At 33.8% G+C, this 18198-nt stretch overlaps 1 protein-coding gene across 1 annotated transcript in view; it reads right to left on the bottom strand.

Annotated features, from left to right (window-relative positions):
- Window positions 1-2719: 2719 nt before the first annotated feature.
- Window positions 2720-18198, bottom strand: part of LOC100374583 (26S proteasome non-ATPase regulatory subunit 1-like) — a 155944-nt gene continuing 140465 nt past the window's right edge. The window contains exons 21-25 of the mRNA XM_085500276.1: window positions 12071-12240; window positions 6245-6415; window positions 4560-4787; window positions 3976-4051; window positions 2720-3204 (exon numbers count right to left, since the gene is read on the bottom strand). Coding sequence (XP_085356402.1) covers window positions 3134-3204; window positions 3976-4051; window positions 4560-4787; window positions 6245-6415; window positions 12071-12240 — 716 coding nt within the window. The 3' untranslated portion in view covers window positions 2720-3133. The remainder of the gene's footprint in view (window positions 3205-3975; window positions 4052-4559; window positions 4788-6244; window positions 6416-12070; window positions 12241-18198) is intronic.

The raw sequence follows: 18198 nt of genomic DNA, 5'->3' as shown, positions 1-18198 counted from the left end.
CGCCCGTTGCTCCTGAGTAAAGACTTGTCATCCAAACGGGTAGGCATCATTGCCTCCACATCTTTTAAAAGCTGAGCACTGCTTTCGCCAATTGATTTTGCAACCTGGTCCTAGATTAGCGCGGCAATGTTCACGGTCTGTTGGAACGCCATGATGTTGAAATGGTAATAAAAATATGATGTGGATATAAAAATATAAACTGCGGCTAGTCCAGCATAGAATGATTGTCCATTGCAGACTTCTGCTTTTTATACGTCCAAATCACGTGATTAACACAAGTGAAAACTATAGTTTCCCGTGATACTGGCGAACCGCGGGACACTTTATTTTATTCACGGGTCAGTCTGCGCATGTGAGTTCCTAAGGTAGTGTATAGTCAGTGATGACACATAATTCTGTACCGTTCACGTACATTCTTCTACCCAGAGAATGGCATTATAAACCTTAGGAAAATTCGCAACATAAAGGCGCAAGCACAGTCCCATCGTGGGACTGCGGCGCAAGAAACGGAAATTGACAGCTAAGTACCAAGTCATTTAGGGTCACGTGTGGTAACCTTGGGAGATATTTTCCCAGCGGTTAAGCATTCTCCGCTTAATATAATTTGAAAAAAAGATATAGTCAATTTAATGCCAATCAATATAATTAATATTTTACAAATATCACCGTACACAATTCCAAGAGCTTCGAGAAAACCGAGCATACTAGTATGTCGCTCACTGCCGAAGAGCGCCACCAGCGGTTACTGTGTTTGTGCATATTTACGTCACTCATAAATTTGCATATCAACGCATTCTGTATTTTGACTATATTAATGGGACAAGAAATTCCCCCACTAATCGTCCAAATTGTACATTTTAAGTTGGATTCACCAGTCGCGTTTACAAAATACAAAATATGCTAGTAAATGGGTTATTTCACTAATGTAATTAAGATGTTTGTTGAAATCGAAGGCAGATGCACGATTAGAAACCGTACGTAAATATTTGGAAAGAGAAATACAATAACTGAAGTCAGATACCATTCCAGCATACTTACCTGGCGTAGGGGTTAACCGTGATCAAGGAGGCGGTTCCCTCAGGGAGAGGCCCTCCCATTGCACTATCCCCTGATAATTAAAGTGAACAATAGAATAAACTGAGTACGCACAAATATTCTTACAATATACCGCATTTGTCATGACGCACGACGTGGTCAATGGTAGTTCCACATTTACGCGATCGGAATCTCGTGCTGCAAAAACCGCGGTAGTCTTTTTTTTTTTTTTATTTATAAAAGTTATACGATGGCTGCGCCGTTTAGTAAATTTCGGTAAATTGGTCGCATACATTTTATCACGACTGTGATTTTAAAATAGATTTTCTTTTTAAACGCGAGAGAATTATCCAGTAATCAGAGGCTGGGATTCAGACGAACAATTTCATTTTCCAGGTAGTTTATATATTGCCCTCAACGGTATTTAAAGTTGTTTAAACGCAGGATGGCTTCAAAAATCCATCCACACACACACACGCATCTACTTCATTTTTAACACCAGCAAATTGATAATTCGGGATTCTGTAGTAAAATCCATATTTGGATACTTTCATTCAGAATTAGAACAATCTTATGTTATATGAATTTGCATTTTACTGAAACATATGTTCTGACTTGTTGACCTAAATCCTTATTTTAATGCTTGTAAGATATGCTAGATATTAAACTTGAGGGCGCCATGCTATATTACTGGTAGTAATTGTGACATTAAAAAAATCACTGTTGTAATATTCATAATCTCATATATCCAATATTTGGGGTTATGGTTTGATTTAAAAGCCTAGTACATGATGTCAGTATAGAACAGCTTTACATCAAAGGAAATGATCTATATTATTTAACGTTCCACGTTGCTACGACGCGCACCACTGTACATGCATTTCTATGGGCTCTGTGCTTGCTGCTGTGGAACGCCGGTCAACAAACTCAAACACAAACTCAACTTTGAAGTAATCCCGAACAACCAAATTTATATATGTTACACACGTAGGGCTAATCTTGTTACACTGTTCAGAGGAGTCTCAACAGTTATCCCAAAGTACAGTTTTCTGCGAGTTTTGGGCCTTTGTTTTCACCGCCGCAGGTTACCAGGCGGTGAAAATGCCCGGATGTCCGCCCCGAGGATAAGTAGAATTTTTACCTTTTTCTTAATACTCTTGAAATCTCACATCTCCATGTTAAATAAAACACATCTTGCATGTCTTTTAGACGAAGAACAAATGCCCGCTGAATGCATCCATGAATAGAAAAAACGGCAGCAGCAGACTTGTATTGAAAATTTGATTAAAATATTGCTTCTGAGTGATAACAGCCCCCCCCCCCCCCCCCCCCGGGTCTCTGAAGCTTTTTTAGCTATCACACAAGTTAAGGCTATGCTTTCACTCCAAAACTACATGTAAAATGCTTTGGAATAAATCTAGCTAACTACATTCAATTAGGGGTTGACATTTGAAACTCTAGGGGTGAAGGCAGAATCGATAAGGGCATTTGTAAATTTGTGGTTTCTAGTCAGAAAGCGGAAATATTACTGGTATACCAGCAAAAAATGTTGTTTAATAGTTGCTATCATGTTGGTTGACTGACTTACTTCTGCAAAAATCTTTTATTCAAAATAAAAAGACTGCAGAAATAATGAAACACTGCAGCATATTGATTGCTAATTTAAAGAACTTACACACAACCATTTAAATCTAATAAAACTTTATTGTACTGGGATACATACAAAAGTGATGATTACACAGAAGTAAAACAAAATGGGTGAGATTCAAGTTTAAACATTCAGACAGCACTATTTCTCAAAGTAAGCAGGTATTGAACATTTAATGGTGTTTATTAATATAGTTGTAGAGATCATACTAGATGAACATTTCAATGTTTGATTCAATATTTATTAGAAGCACATCAGATAAATGCTTGTTTATCACATGCCATAGTTTCTAGGAAACATTTTGCTCGATATGACAAAATTCAATGATTTAAAAAGCAAAGCAATTAGAACTTCAACTAACATTTATACAATGTGTTAATTGAAAAGTTATGAAGAGAATGAAGATCCTTTTTTTCCCTTGTTAATAATGAAGATACAATAGTTGTAATCTTAGTCTTCAATGTATTCAAATGGCTCTGGTGGTTCAGGTTCATCTTCCTCTTCAATCTTTGGTCCTCCAGCTGTAGGGGAAGGAAAAAATAAACAATACATGAAATCATACTGTATCACTAAGTAATTCAACATAGTCTATATGACTGTGACATACTGTGTACTGTGTAAATTCATGAGACAACTTTGAGAAATTAGTTGTCTGCATGGAAATAGTTGTGAAATAAAGCTTTTGTGCTTACTTTTTCACCTTTCACAAAATAAACCAGTACTACCGGTATATAATGAAACTACTGTAACTTGGCACTATATAAAACTGTATATGATTTCTGTATATATTTTTATGGACAAGTTTTCATATTTGGTAGCCTGATGACAACCATAATTTGACCCATAAAATTTTGCTACTAGAAATGAGGGAAATCAAGACATCACTATGATGCCTTGTTTTAATGATCCAGTACAGTATACAATGCTATAAATATTAAACATTTGTTTCTCTACAAATGTTGGCAAGGGCTTGTATATATTTCCCCTTCATAGTTTGAATTAAGCTTAGCTGAAGATTGTTGAATATTACTTGTATACACTTTTGGAAATGGTGACCATATGCCAAACAGGAATCCATAGTTAAACAAACGCGGTGGAAACATTCAATGCCTTTATGATTGTGCACATATTAAATGTGCAATTTGGAACTTTCCATACATCTAATGTTGTGATGCATTTGTGTGTTTGTTTAAGCTTAATCACCAAGAATTATGCCACATTGCTATTCTATTAGTCCTTATGAAATTCCAAAGGCTAAATTTACTTTCATACATGTTGAAAACTTCACATACCTGGTACAGGTTGAATAAGATCTTCTGGTTCATCTGATTTATTATCTTTCATCATAATAATTCCACCAATATGAACCTGTATTACAAAGAAAACAATAAATAAGTATAACCATCTACAAATATGTTAACATTATATAGATGGATTATGGCTGTAATAAAGCATTTTAATAATTGTCATGATCTCCAAGTAATAAGATTGAACATTTGACGTCACTGGTTGACAATTTCCAGTCATAGTAAATGTGAATAATAATAAGTTATTAACAGTTGGTTTTTAATTACCAAAACCTTAATTTTGCAAAACATACATCAAATATTTCTTCCATACCCTTCTTGGAAAATAGTTATATTAATGGCTCAAACAAATAAAATATTTAATAATAAAGAAAATAAACTGTTGTTGAAGTAACAGTATTGTGTACGCAAATGAAATGGCACACTAGCCAAATTTTTTAAAAAGTTTCCATGCTTAAACATAAATATGGAATAGGGCAAAAACAAATTCATTTATTTATTTAAGTTGCTCAGCACAAAAAATTAAAAAAATTACCACACTTGTTTTGTAACTCGTAGGTATTGCATACCTGCTTCAGTGGTACATATCTAGCTTTCTCAGGCATAGTAATGACTTTCAACTGAGCTGTCATAACTCTTGCTGGGTTAGACAACATCTCAAATGTGGGCTCTGGTTCCTTCTTTTCTTTCTCTTTCTCTTTTTCCTTCTCTTCCTTCTTTTCCTCTTTTTCTTTGTTGGCATCCTTTTCTTTTTTCTCCACTTTCTTTTCTTTGTCTTCATCTTTCTTTTCATCATCCTGTTTAGTACAATAAAGCCAAATTATTCCAGTTTTTAATCAATGCAACATTCACAGCAGTTCCCCACCATCACAACTTTTCAGTTATATATATATATATATATATATATATACACATTCTTGAATTCCATGCACTGGCATCATACAGATACACCCTTGGACATTAAGCATGGTTCCCCCAAAGTCATTAAATTAATAAGTCAATGAACGTAAGCCAGTGTCTATGGTCTTTCAAATGGCACACTCACTGAGTAATGGTCACTGACATGCATCCAAATCAAACTATTCTCATAATCTGCGATTCCCTGCTAATTTTTTCCAAATGTCCTTAATCTTTTCACATAAAGGGCTTAAGTGTTTTCAGTTACAATTATTGTTCTACATCCAAAACACGACAAATAATTAGAAATATCAAATGATTCAACAGAATCCATGCATAACATCAAATAGAAAAGAGAAAATGACACCCAAGCAATTTAACAGACAAATCAAGTAGTAGTGAAATGATAATTCATGAACTGACACAGATAGTACTTAGAGATGCGTTTTCAGTTTCTGTTTCCTTTCTGCTAAGATTCAAGGTTACTGAGTGACAAAACATGTCACATTAGTCAAGGCTGGCAATTGAGCTGATATATCTGACTGTACACTACGTTGAGATGACAATTCTGGAATGGAGATAGTTATCATCCTTGAAAGCAGGAATTGAATTTGCAGATAAATGCAACATGTCACTTCCTTTCTGATAAGACATGGTTTTAATAGAAAACACCTCGCTAGTTGATGCCAAATTTGCCCCACTTTTTCTCAGATTATGGAATGATTTTTTCATGGCACCAAATGCAAATAAACCCATAAGGTGATGGAAATAATTTAGAAAGACAAGTTGAGAGCTATGCATTGGCATTGGTAAACCATCACCTGCTGAAAACCTCTACAAACAGAATGAATGAATGTCAGCAGATGCTGTATTCAGGTAGATACTGTTTATGCAATCATAAATGTAACTAAGATAGCAACATCAAGACTCGTGTCATATATTACAATCCAGTTGTTATATCCATGTTTGCCGACTGTAAAGCCAAAGTGACTACCTCATGTAGTATTTAAACAACTGATTTAATTTTACTCAGTATCTGCATAATACTTATCTTTTATGTATCGTATCGTTTATGTATCTTTAATACATAAACAAAACAGGCAGCATATCACTACACTTTATCATATTATATATATATATATATATATATCACGACTGTGGTGTCACTACATAACATTAGAGAAACCTAATACTACTACTTAATTTATTCACTTAATATATACCCCAGTTGTAGTCTGGACTTTTAAATCATAAGTAATTGAACACTAGATGGCGCTATGTCAATTCTACAACGCTATTATTACAGATTATATTTTCAAACACATGGTTATAGATAATTGTCTGGAAAACAACTCACCACTTCCATCTTTTCCGCTTCTTCCTTCTTCTCTTTCTTCTTCTGTTTAGCAGTGATTGAAAGCACGGCTGTAGTGACTTTTTCCTTTTCTTTTTCCTTAGGAGTTTCCAGAGGTGGTGGATAGGCATACTGAGATGGCTTGGCATTAGACTTGAACTGTATAATTGGCATCTACAAAATCAATGTCAAAGAAATATCAATGAAGTAATTGGTCATCAAGATCAATATGCAAGGGATGATTTTATTAATACTAGTAAGGCCAACTTATGCTTACAAATCAAAAGATGTATAATGTCATTTTCTTTATTTTTACGTTTGTAACATTTCATGTAACAAAGATGAAAAAAACAAGCCATGCATGGCACAGCCCCCGTTAGTTATCAAATTTAAGATATATAGTTATGTTTATAGTAATATAGCTGGAATATAACCATGTCAGGAATATGATTTTTTTAACATTAAAATGATTGACATTTGTATCTGATCGTCAAACAAGTACTTGTCCATATTGAGAGATATTGCTCTGGAACAGCATTCAAAATCAGCCATTTCGAATACATGTATATATATATATATAACATGATGTATAACAAATATATAAAATTTGAATATAATCAGTCAAAGCATTTAAGAGATATGGCTCTAGAAGCCCAATCATTAAAACAAAATGGCTGCCAGTCAGCAATTTTGAATCTGATCTGAAAAATAAAATGACATGCACCAGGAACCTGTAATGTCTAATGTATGTTATAAGTTTGAACAAAATCCATCCATAAATGCAAGAAATGCTTGATATTCGAGGATTTTTTTAGCACAAAAATAGCACACTTTGAAAAAGATCATAAAACCAATATATCCATATATCTGTGACATGATGTATAATGAATATTAAAGATTTGAACATAATCAGACAAAACAAGTCAGACATATGGGTCTGGAAACCCATTCATTAAAACAAAATGGCCGCCAGACAGTCATTTTGAATCTGATCTGAAAAATAAAATGACGTGCATCAGGAACCCGCAATGTCTAATGTATGTACCAAGTTTGAACGAAATCCATCCATAAATGCCAGAAATGCTTGATATTTGATGATTTTTTAGTACAAAAATGACAACCATTCGGCCATTTTGAATATGGAGGTCACCAACTCAAATCAGAGGAAATACACATACAAAAAGTAGTGAAACTACAAGGTAGTATGTTCTGTCCGTTTTAGGGCATTTTACCATGGTTTTTCATGAAAAAAATAAATCAAAATATCTCAAAAATTTGACAGAGTGAAAAGAATATACAGTGTCTTACAATGTACAATTAAAAAATTGACTATTTTTATTGTTTTTTGGGTCTATGGATATCTGGATATCAAAGCTAAATTTGTATGCATATTATTCGACAGTGAATTAAAAAAAGTTGACCAATACTGAAATGATTAATTATAGGCAGACTTTGACACACATGATATTGTCACTGCTATATATGCTAAAATATGGACACAAATCAAAATAATATGAGTAGCATTCTAACTCGAGGTAGGCCAAAGGTAGATGTACATGTTTATGAACACGTAACCAATAAAATGTATCAGCTATGTTCACTCATGTCTATCAAATATCTCTTATTTAATACATGTATATGGGAGAGGGAGGTTTCAGATGCCACTGAAAAATGAGAAAATTGGTCTAACATTGACCCAGTTAATTTAAGTTTCCAAGAATACTGTGGAACAACATATTAATTACTTTTGGAAACAGTTCAAAATTCAATATTGAGAAAGTTAATATTATCTATAATTAAATTGATCAGATTAACTTCAAAGTTCAATAGTAAATGTGCCGGTATAAAGCCTTAGGCTACAACAGGGGTGTAAAGTTATAACGTACATCTCTCCCAAGGTGCGGACACTCTTTATACCACCCACATTTTCAATCCATTTATACTCATTTCTATTTATTATATTATATCTTGGGATCAAATTAAACTCACTGCTGAAATTCAGACTATGATGCAAATGCATATATATAAATGTACCAAAATGAGCCAAGTACGGGTGAAAAGTACGGGTTGTACTTTTCAGAAAATAGCGAGTACGGGCGATATTTGTAGTGAGTACGGGTGATATTTGTAGCAAGTACGGGTGACATTTGTAGCGAGTACGGGTGATATTTGTAGCGAGTGCGGGTGACATTTGTAGCGAGTACGGGTGATATTTGTAGTGAGTGCGGGTGGTAGTTTAGCAGTACATGGAGGTAATTTAGCGAGAGCGAGTGATAAAATGTAGCCAATATGGAGGGTGGTGGTAAAATATAGCGAGTACGGGATGAGGGTAATGCGGGGTAAAATGTACGGGATTTATACAACAATTACGGGTGCAGCAAAACACTCAATTGAGAAAGAAAATAGCAGTGGTACGAACTGAAACTAGTTCAATCTAACGAACCGAAACTAGTTCCATCTTACAAAAACTAAATGGGAACGTGAAGCAGCCATGTTTAATTAATTATATATTCACGCAATTTGACCCCTATGACGTAGCAAAACGGACAACGGAATTGTTGTATAAATCCCTTACATTTCACCCCGCAGAACCCCCACTACTACTCGCTACATTTTATCACTCGTACTCGCTAAATTACCTCCATGCACTTGCTACAATTACCACCCGTACTCGCTACAAATGTCACCCGTACTGGCTACAAATGTCACCCGTACTGGCTTCAAATATCACCCGTTCTCGCTATTTCACCCGTACTTGGCTCATTTTAGTACATTTATATACCTCGCAAATGGTCCACAGCTTATGGGTATGTTATAATTTTTGAACACTGAAGTTGGCTTTTGTCAACTTTCACAAAACAAACCTGAATAATTTTTTACTTATTTTTTTCAACCCAATGAGAAATTATGTCAATTTTATCATTAAAAATACATAACCAAAGAAAACGTGGAAAAACATTTCCATGTGGTCAGAGTATTGGAGGCAAAGATAGAAAAGATGAGATATACATTGTAGAACAGATTTAAGAGTCAAGATCAAACTATTGAAGAAGTTGCATTACATTGAAAATCGGTTGACTTATGCAAATTAGGCAATTAATATGCACAGAGCACAACAAAGTCATCAGATTCGTGGATCATCTCCCAGTACCAGTTTCAAAGAAATTCATATTATAGTGGTTGTGAGATATCAGTAGAACAGCTAAAAACGAGCTAATTATTATGCAAAATAGGTACACACAGATTTCAATCATAATGTAATAAGATCAGAGGATTATCCCCACTAAGTCTAATAAGTGGTTCTAGAGATATCACTGGGAAATGCTAAAATTGGCTAATTAAGATATCCCAGGAACATCTGAAAATTCACTAATTATTATGCTAATTAGGTAATTAATAGGAGCGGATTTCCACGAAAAACTAATCAGATATGCCCAGAGCATCTATGTACCAAATTTTAGTAAAATCATCTGCACACAATACACACATACATACAATGTAGACAAATACTGACAAAATACTGACAAAAGTTGCATAAATATTTAGGCTAAAAAAAAACGTATAGCACTCAATGAATTAATTTGATGGTTCTTAATCAGTGAACAATCAGTAATGGGTGTTTTTTTTTCAGATATGTTAAAAACCATTTCAGGTTTTGAGGTAAAATTCTAAACATGCCTTACAACATCCTTGAATGAAACAACCACTAGTTTCAGATCTATAGATATAGTTCAAGATTTGTTACATGCATGTGGAACACAGCGACAATTCTTCCTGTTTACGGTTACCAGCCTGGGGCATGAAATATACACATATACCGGTATACAGTTCATATCATACTTGGCATACTAATAACGAGTCTGTCAATCATGTAAAATGTATATACTAACAAATTAAGTAGTCGTGCTAAATTAACAAAAATGTCTGACACATGTCTGATGATGGTGGTTATTTTATGAAAAGCCTGAGGTAGAAGAATACCTCCTGTGGTGTAAACAAGTAATGATATCATGCATCATAGATTACAGTATAATATGAACCAGAGTATTAAAGGTGTTACCCTAAAACCCATCCTGTCAGGTAGTCATAGTGATATATGCAACAAATGTATGTATATAGATTTCAGATTCTATTTTTTTGTTTATGTAAATACTATATCTAGTCCCATCTGCAAGTAACTTAAAGAGTTTTGGGTTGACCTGAAGACTGTGTCATGTTCTTGCCTTCATTATTATGACTAATTGCTATAAGAATACAGAAAATAAGCAAAATTAGAGTCAATAGACAATTTTTCAAGAAATAAGAGTTGAAATGTCAAGGCAAATGCTCAAAATTGGCACTGTCACACTGGTTTGTATGGTGAAATTATTTCTTCATATTTTGAAATTCTGCTTGACATTGAATGAAAAAGTTTATCATTATTATATAAAAACATAATCATTGACATTTAACTTGTGTTATACCAATAGTGATACGTACAATAGGAAGTTCTCCCCCATTATGCATTGCATACATGTGCAGTAACATGCTCAGTATTGTGTAATTTGAATTAGGGTTAAACTGTCTGTCTGTCTGTCTGTCTGTCTGTCCCATTCACACAATAACAATTTTCCCTATCTGATTGCTCACCCACATGTTTTTCATATAGTTATATACTAAACAAGAGTAATTTATTCTGCAGCCAACCACATGGAAAAAAATTGCCTGTTCATTTTTCTCAGCTGCACCCATCCATGAGGAATGTTTGCCCTAATAATGTCCATCTGTGAGAAATCTAGTCACAAACAGCCCCATCCGAAAGGAATGTTTTCCTTGAACTACATGTATACACACATCTACAATAATAATATCAACAAAAAAAAGCATTCTCCATCAGTCACAGTACATGTATATAGTCCAGCCCTGTTACTCAAGTTCTACAATGGCTTTTACAAAGTTGCCTAGATTATTGTGCCAGTAGAGAAAATTCTAAATCTGACCCAGGAATGAATATGCCTGTAAACTTTATAATAAAAATTGAGAAGTACATATATTATATCCAAAAATACTCAAAAGGACAGGCATTTGCTTGCTTGGTATAAAAGGGGAATTTCATTGAGCTATAAATATTTCCACGTCTTTGTTACCCTCGGTCACTTGACCTTTAATTAAGTACCTCAACAGAACAGGGACTGCATAACCTTTGTGTTTATTACATTAGCAGTGTAAACCAAAGACACAAGAGAATACAGAAACAGGGAACTGTGCCAAACATCAAAACTATGCTCTCCCTGTCATTAGTAAAATGAAGTAAATTGTGATTTTTTTTTCTTTCTTAAAATGTACTGAAAATAACTCAGTAAATGTTTGCTGGTTCTTGTTTTTCTTTCTCAATTACTAAAGACTAAAGAGAATGATGTTCATGTATTATATGCAAGCATATCTGGGACAACAAGTCCACAAACTTCTATATCACACAATCACATTTTTTTCAAAATATACTGTATTAAAATAAATGTTCCTAACAAACAAGTAAATTTAAAGGTGCTACTGTTCATAAAACTATTGCATTTCTTTGAGTAGTTGTTTTGTAACCCATTTTGAAAACATGGTATATTAAATTTGTCCAAAAGCTGCTAGTGAATGTTCTAGTGCACAGTGTTTGTGTAAGCATGTTTTCGTTTTGAAATTCATCTATTGTAAAACAGATTTATAAAATTTACTTTGTTTTTGTACATGTGAAATATTGAATATTGAAACTTAATCTGACACATTTAAACATCAAAAGACATATTACATTAAAGAAAATTAGACAGTTGCCTGTCCCGAGTGTTCTAGCACATTACTCACCAAAAGATCTGCATTGAGACCAATCAGAGCAGTCGATGTTAGAGACAGCGACAAGAAGTGTGATAATGGGAACCAAAACCAGAAATGTGTGAATACCAGTAAGCCAACCACTGATGGCATATGAGTATGGCCAGTACGAGACTGTAGTTGTATGGTAACATTACGACCACCTAAAAATAAAAAGAATGTAAGGTTAGCTGAAATGCAGAGCAATCAATAGAATAAAGCTAATTATATAAATAATTGAGGGGAAAAAAATAATAAAAGGATGGCCACATGCACTTCTCACTATTGTTGTTGTTAACTTTTTCACCACCAGTTACCCGTTTTCATCACAAATTCACAAAATGGTTCTGTTTATAGTCTGCACTTTCCTTCAGAAGAATGAGACAAAAATACCCAAACTTTTTTGAGTAAAAACTGAAAATTGACTGAAATTTTGTCTGTTGGCTTCTTCAAAACTAGGGTTCATTTCTATAAATATTAAAGATAGGAAAAAGTGCAGAAACATTTGGTTCAGAAAGTCGGGCGATGAAAAGATTTAAGTTGTTCAAATCACATAGTATGTATATAGATTTAGTATCTGTGAACAAGTGCAAGGTTACAACTATTGTAGTGTGTTTATTTGTGGAATAATTATAACTGCACCAGTGAGACTAAAGAAACATTAAATACTTCAAAGAAAGTGCTACACTTAACTTTAGGAATCTACTTTTGCTTGGCAATGCAAAAACACTTAAACATGGACGTAAAATGATCTCAATGTTTTACTTTTGATGCCCAAACACTTTCAAGTCTAATCCCAAAGGCTTTCAAGCTCAGCTGATGAGTTTGTAGAAACCTTGTTTGGTAACGGGTTGAACAGTTGAGCTATTAAGGTCGATACAAGGGATGAATAAATCCCACAATGCATCACACTAATATTCAAAATAAAAGTATTCACTCAAAAAAACATGTGTTAACAGCATTTGAAATCTGTATTTAATAACTCTTGAATTGATTACTATGATCACATGTATAAGGACTGCAGGCATATAATGGTTTCTGCACTAAGTAGATGAAAAACATCAATTTCACATCAAGTTCAACCAAGGTTAGGACCTTTGGGTTTTATCATATTCAATTTACTGCACTAAGTAATTAACCTTAGACAACAGTTTGTAAATGAATATCTGCAGTCTCATTTCTTAGATATATTGATCAGTATATGACCCACATTTCATAATGTGATACAAGATCACTTCAGTTCAAAAACTGTTGTACATGTAATTTAACTGTAGAGCAAGTATAATATGCAAGAGAAAAATGCCTGATGGCAAATTTTGACCCCCCAAATGTTTCTTGCAGATAAATGATTGTAATTATTTTTTATAATTCATAACTGAGATAAATGAATCATGAGAACATTCATTAAAACATTAGAACATTTTGCATAGTTGTCTTAGTGGAATACTAATACTTCTCTGGCATGCAAATTTTTTATGAAAATCATAATTCTGCATAACAGCAATCTACTTGCAGTCTGTGGGAAGCTGTTAAAAAACAAAATTTCTGACTGAAAATAAGCTAAAGTCATAAATGATGAATTATTGTGATATACGACTTCATGTTTTAGAGAGGCCAAGCAATAATTGCCTGGCAATAGTAGATGTGATCTTGTTGATATTGCAGTAAGATATTCCAACCATTTGCCGATCTTCATCAATCATAGCCGCGCAAAAGAATAATGTGGGTCAGGAATGATATTTCAAAGTAACGTACATTCACTTTTAATTGAAAACGCATACCATTCATAAAGCGATTAACATCTAGGTACATTGCTTTTCTTCAGAGCACTATGAATATTTGTAATGTCCCAAAGTTCAAAGGAGCGGAAATTGATGTAACAATATTTTAATCACAATGAAAATCGTGTAGATTACATTCCACATGATTTAACCTGGCAATTCAACCATTCACTCGATAAGACAGTCCCTTGAGATAAAAGTAATATCAGTTATTAGTATATATATATATTGAGGCCTAAAGTTCAAACTCAAAATAAGCTGATAATTCTAAAAACAAGGGGGGTAAATCATTTCGCTGATAATAGAATATGTACAGCTTTAGTAATGGCAAAGTACATGTACTTATCATATTATAGAAAGGTGATTTATCTTTAACATAAATTCAATTTTAATGCAAAAGAATGTATATTTCAACATTAACAATCAAGGATTTTTAAGCAAAGGTTCCCACTAACGTGTAATAACTAACATGTAATATCTTGTGAAATCAGTTTTATTTTATTTTATTTAGATAAATAATATAAAACAAAGGGTAAATTTGCATAATGTTGAAAGACAAAAAGCGATGACCACCAAAGTTTTGTAGAACCAAAAGTTTGGCAAATTGAAAGTTTTGTGAGTTGTAACTACACTCAGGTGAACTGTTTTCTGCAAAATGTATTTTGAGAATCAGTGATATACTCTGAGCAGGTGGTGTTCTCAAAATTTAGACAATGCTAGTTATAAAATGAGACGTACAGGCTATTGAATGTTGCACCAATGCAGATAAAAGTATTTATGATTCCTACTTTACTTTATGATTAAATCATTCACTATATTATTGATAATCCAAATACTATTAAATGATTGCAATTGCCTTCTTAGCACATCACCTGCTGAAGCCTTCATGAATACACAAAATGAATGGGGAAAAAGGGCGTCTACAGGCAATGAAGTTAAAGGGGTACCTGTAAATCACAGGGGTTGAACCAGTGAATCCTGGGATACTCAATGTTTACTTCATTTTCCATTGTATTTTTAATCCAGTGAAAATATTTGCAGTGAGATTAGTCTCAACTGGGGATGCCACCAACATTAGTGGCGTTCATGTAAGAGATCTCAGCATGTGCCAAAAATTGATATCGGTCCCGATAGATGCTTGGGGCCGAAACTCGGCATATGCCGAGATTTACTGCCTGAACGCACACAGCATGAACTGAAATCACACTCTCGGTGGTGAATTTCAGAGAACATATACTGATTCATACTAGTATGACATGATGATGGAGGAAAGTGAAGCTATATATGGTCGGATGCTGTAGTAATGTATGAAATGAATCCAAACTGTTTTCAGTGAGGCATATTTATGTGCTGCTGCAACAGCTTTTTCCTTGCAATTCTACTTTGAGGTGAAAAAATGAATCTTCTTTGCTGTTGCACGATGACACGTAATAAATACCATAACAGCAAATGGATACAATTGCAATATAGCAACTATTATCATCATATGCGTATAATTCTCCATGTTTTGGTCAAATATCAGAAAGACGAATGAGGATGTCATTTCAGTACGAGCTGAGTGAACGCAACTGCTGTAATCCCTCTGCAAACACAAAGGATTAAAAATTTCTGCACATGCAGAGATCCCATAACGTGAACGTAGCACATGTATTCTCAACAGAACACTGATAATGGCACGCAACATACAAGAATACAATAATAAACCATTTCATAGCAACAACACCCATTTGTAAAGTGAACCATTCCAAAGTTGAAGCATTGAAGAAATAAGGAAGAGGCAGTTCCGCTGAGCTATACCCATAAATTAGCTGTACAGCTGTCTAACGAGGTACTCATGGTAACATAAATTTGAGACAGGAAAAATATAAAACATGAAGCTGCTTCACTTTGAAGAGCTTTGTACAGAAAGTACTCTGAAAGGTTAGATGAAACTTATAACACTGACAGGGTGAGATGATGTAATCTATTGTATGTAGGTGGCATCATTTCCGTAATTTAAAACACTGTTTTCAAATAGTTCACACATTAAAGTGCATTACAATCACAGTTCTGAAGGTATGAAAAAACACAACACAAGGCCAAACATTATTATAAATATTTAAAAGCATACTCAGAATGTCAAGTACAGAGTGCTATAAAATGAATTATATTCTCAAAAAGTGTCTCGTCCTTGCACTAGCTATATACTACTGCTCATCCTTTTTTTCCCCACATGTAATGGTCACCTGGACACTATGTTAAAATATTACATGTATTGAAATAACTAAACATTCAGCTTGTTTTAGCCTTTATATATAAGGAGTTTCTTCAACAGTTGCCACTCACCCACCCACCAAAATGTATGCACATTTTCTGAGGGGACGCAATCAATAAATCAAGAAACAATGTATTTGATAATCTGCTGACAGGTCATTGGCCAATAAGGAAATCGGTGCAATAATTGGAATGGTGGATGGGTACTATACATTAAACTAATATTAACTTTTATGTGATATACATGTTGGAGAGTTTTATGGTGTTCGATACTATTTGGTTATCACATAAAAACGTATGGTGATCATATTAACCAACACTTGCTTTATTATTATAGTTATTTTTCATGCATGTAACGATAATTTAATAAGAGATGACAGCCTGAAATGGCAATGAAAAAATGTTTGCACTACATGTATTTGCGTTCAGTGACCAGATTCTTTTTCAGTTGCCTGTGATTGTGCTTCTGATGTAAACAAAGGAAAGTGTTTTAATGCAGTGTCAATAATCAGGAACATATGTGACATACTAGTAGGTTACTCAAAATATGTAACACTCAAATGAGTAGATACGTTTATGCAACTTTATGAAGAATGGCAACTTCTATGGTTCACAGTGCAAGATGCATTATAATAAACTTTTCAAATGTCTATATTCATGGTCGCTAAAGTTTTAAGTTGAATCTCCTAGAGTGATGTTATAATAGTCTTGACTACAAATGTGTATCTGTAGGCAAAACAATGTTTTGCCAGATAACTAAACATCTGGCTTCAATGTGTTTTATTATGAACACTCTTAAGTGTTATGAATAACAACAAATGGAAACAACCCATCTAGCAAGTATTGTTTTTCTCATAACAACTCCTGATGCAAACAGAATTCGAAGCAGCACCTCGCACGAGTTAAAGCATCTGAAGCAGAAACCAGTTGTAAGTTTAATCAAGTTGTGATAAATGACTAAGACCTGAAAATTATGAATTTGCTGTACTGTAACAAATAAATAATAAACAGTCTAAGGTTAAATTAATTTTTGCTAGCAAGTCATCTTTTAACGGACACTGAACAATTTTGTTCATTGACACTTGTCCATAACATGTCTATTCCATTCCAAATGTAATTACCCAGCTAACAGAAAACATGAAAACACTCTCTGTTAATTTTAGAGTTGGTTCAAACCATTAGAGTTACACAAATTAACCGCAAGAACATAGTTATAAGAGCATATAAGCCATCATAACCACTTAACTAAGCATCAGCTGGTGCCAGACAAATTGTTTAAATGTAGAAATTTAATGTTTAAATCTGCCAAGGATAAACACATTATTGTAGTATAAACACACATTTAACAATTATGCTTCAAATAGGCAAACCAACTCTTCTAATCATAGGACTTAATCAAAGAAAGCTCACAAAAGATGTGCTAAGGATATTTGGGCCAAATGAAAAAGAAATGAGGAATACTGTATTTGCCATACAGTAATCACATCTCCAATAGAAGCACATATAAGCCAACAAAAACATTTGTTATTTATACTAGATCAATTAAAATACGACTTTTTTTAACCACAGCCATTTTTGTCATTTACATATTCAATGTATGCACTACTGATAAAGCAAATAGTGTATTTAAAATTAAAAATAATTAGTTTTTACTCCATGAGCACCCACAAGTATGTAGCATGTTTACATGAAATTTGATGAGTGGACCTTGAGGTATTTGTGAAACAGCTAAAACTGACGCAGTCTTGTGATTTGGTAAGTAATTAATATGCATAGATCACACCTGTGGATTACTACAGAGCACCTACGAAACAAGCAGAATTGTGGAGCCCTAAACAAATTAGGTACACAATGTATGCACATTATCCACATATGTACGAAGTTCCATTTAAATCTGATAGGTGGCACTGGATATATCTGTGGAAAACCTAAAAATAGGTTAATTTATGCTAAATGAGAATGCAATATGCAAAGATTTCAGTTCTGTGAATACCGCAGAGCACTTATGCATCAAATTTCATTGAAAACTGATGAGTTGTTCTTGACATATTAGAGGAACCACAGGCCATAGGATATTTAGGGTCTATG

The sequence above is a fragment of the Saccoglossus kowalevskii genome, chromosome 1 (genome assembly GCF_978046115.1).
Source record: "Saccoglossus kowalevskii chromosome 1, keSacKowa6.1, whole genome shotgun sequence".
NCBI classification, from domain to species: domain Eukaryota; kingdom Metazoa; phylum Hemichordata; class Enteropneusta; family Harrimaniidae; genus Saccoglossus; species Saccoglossus kowalevskii.
Note: the sequence above shows the minus strand (reverse complement) of the source record. Positions and strands in the feature narration are given on the sequence as shown.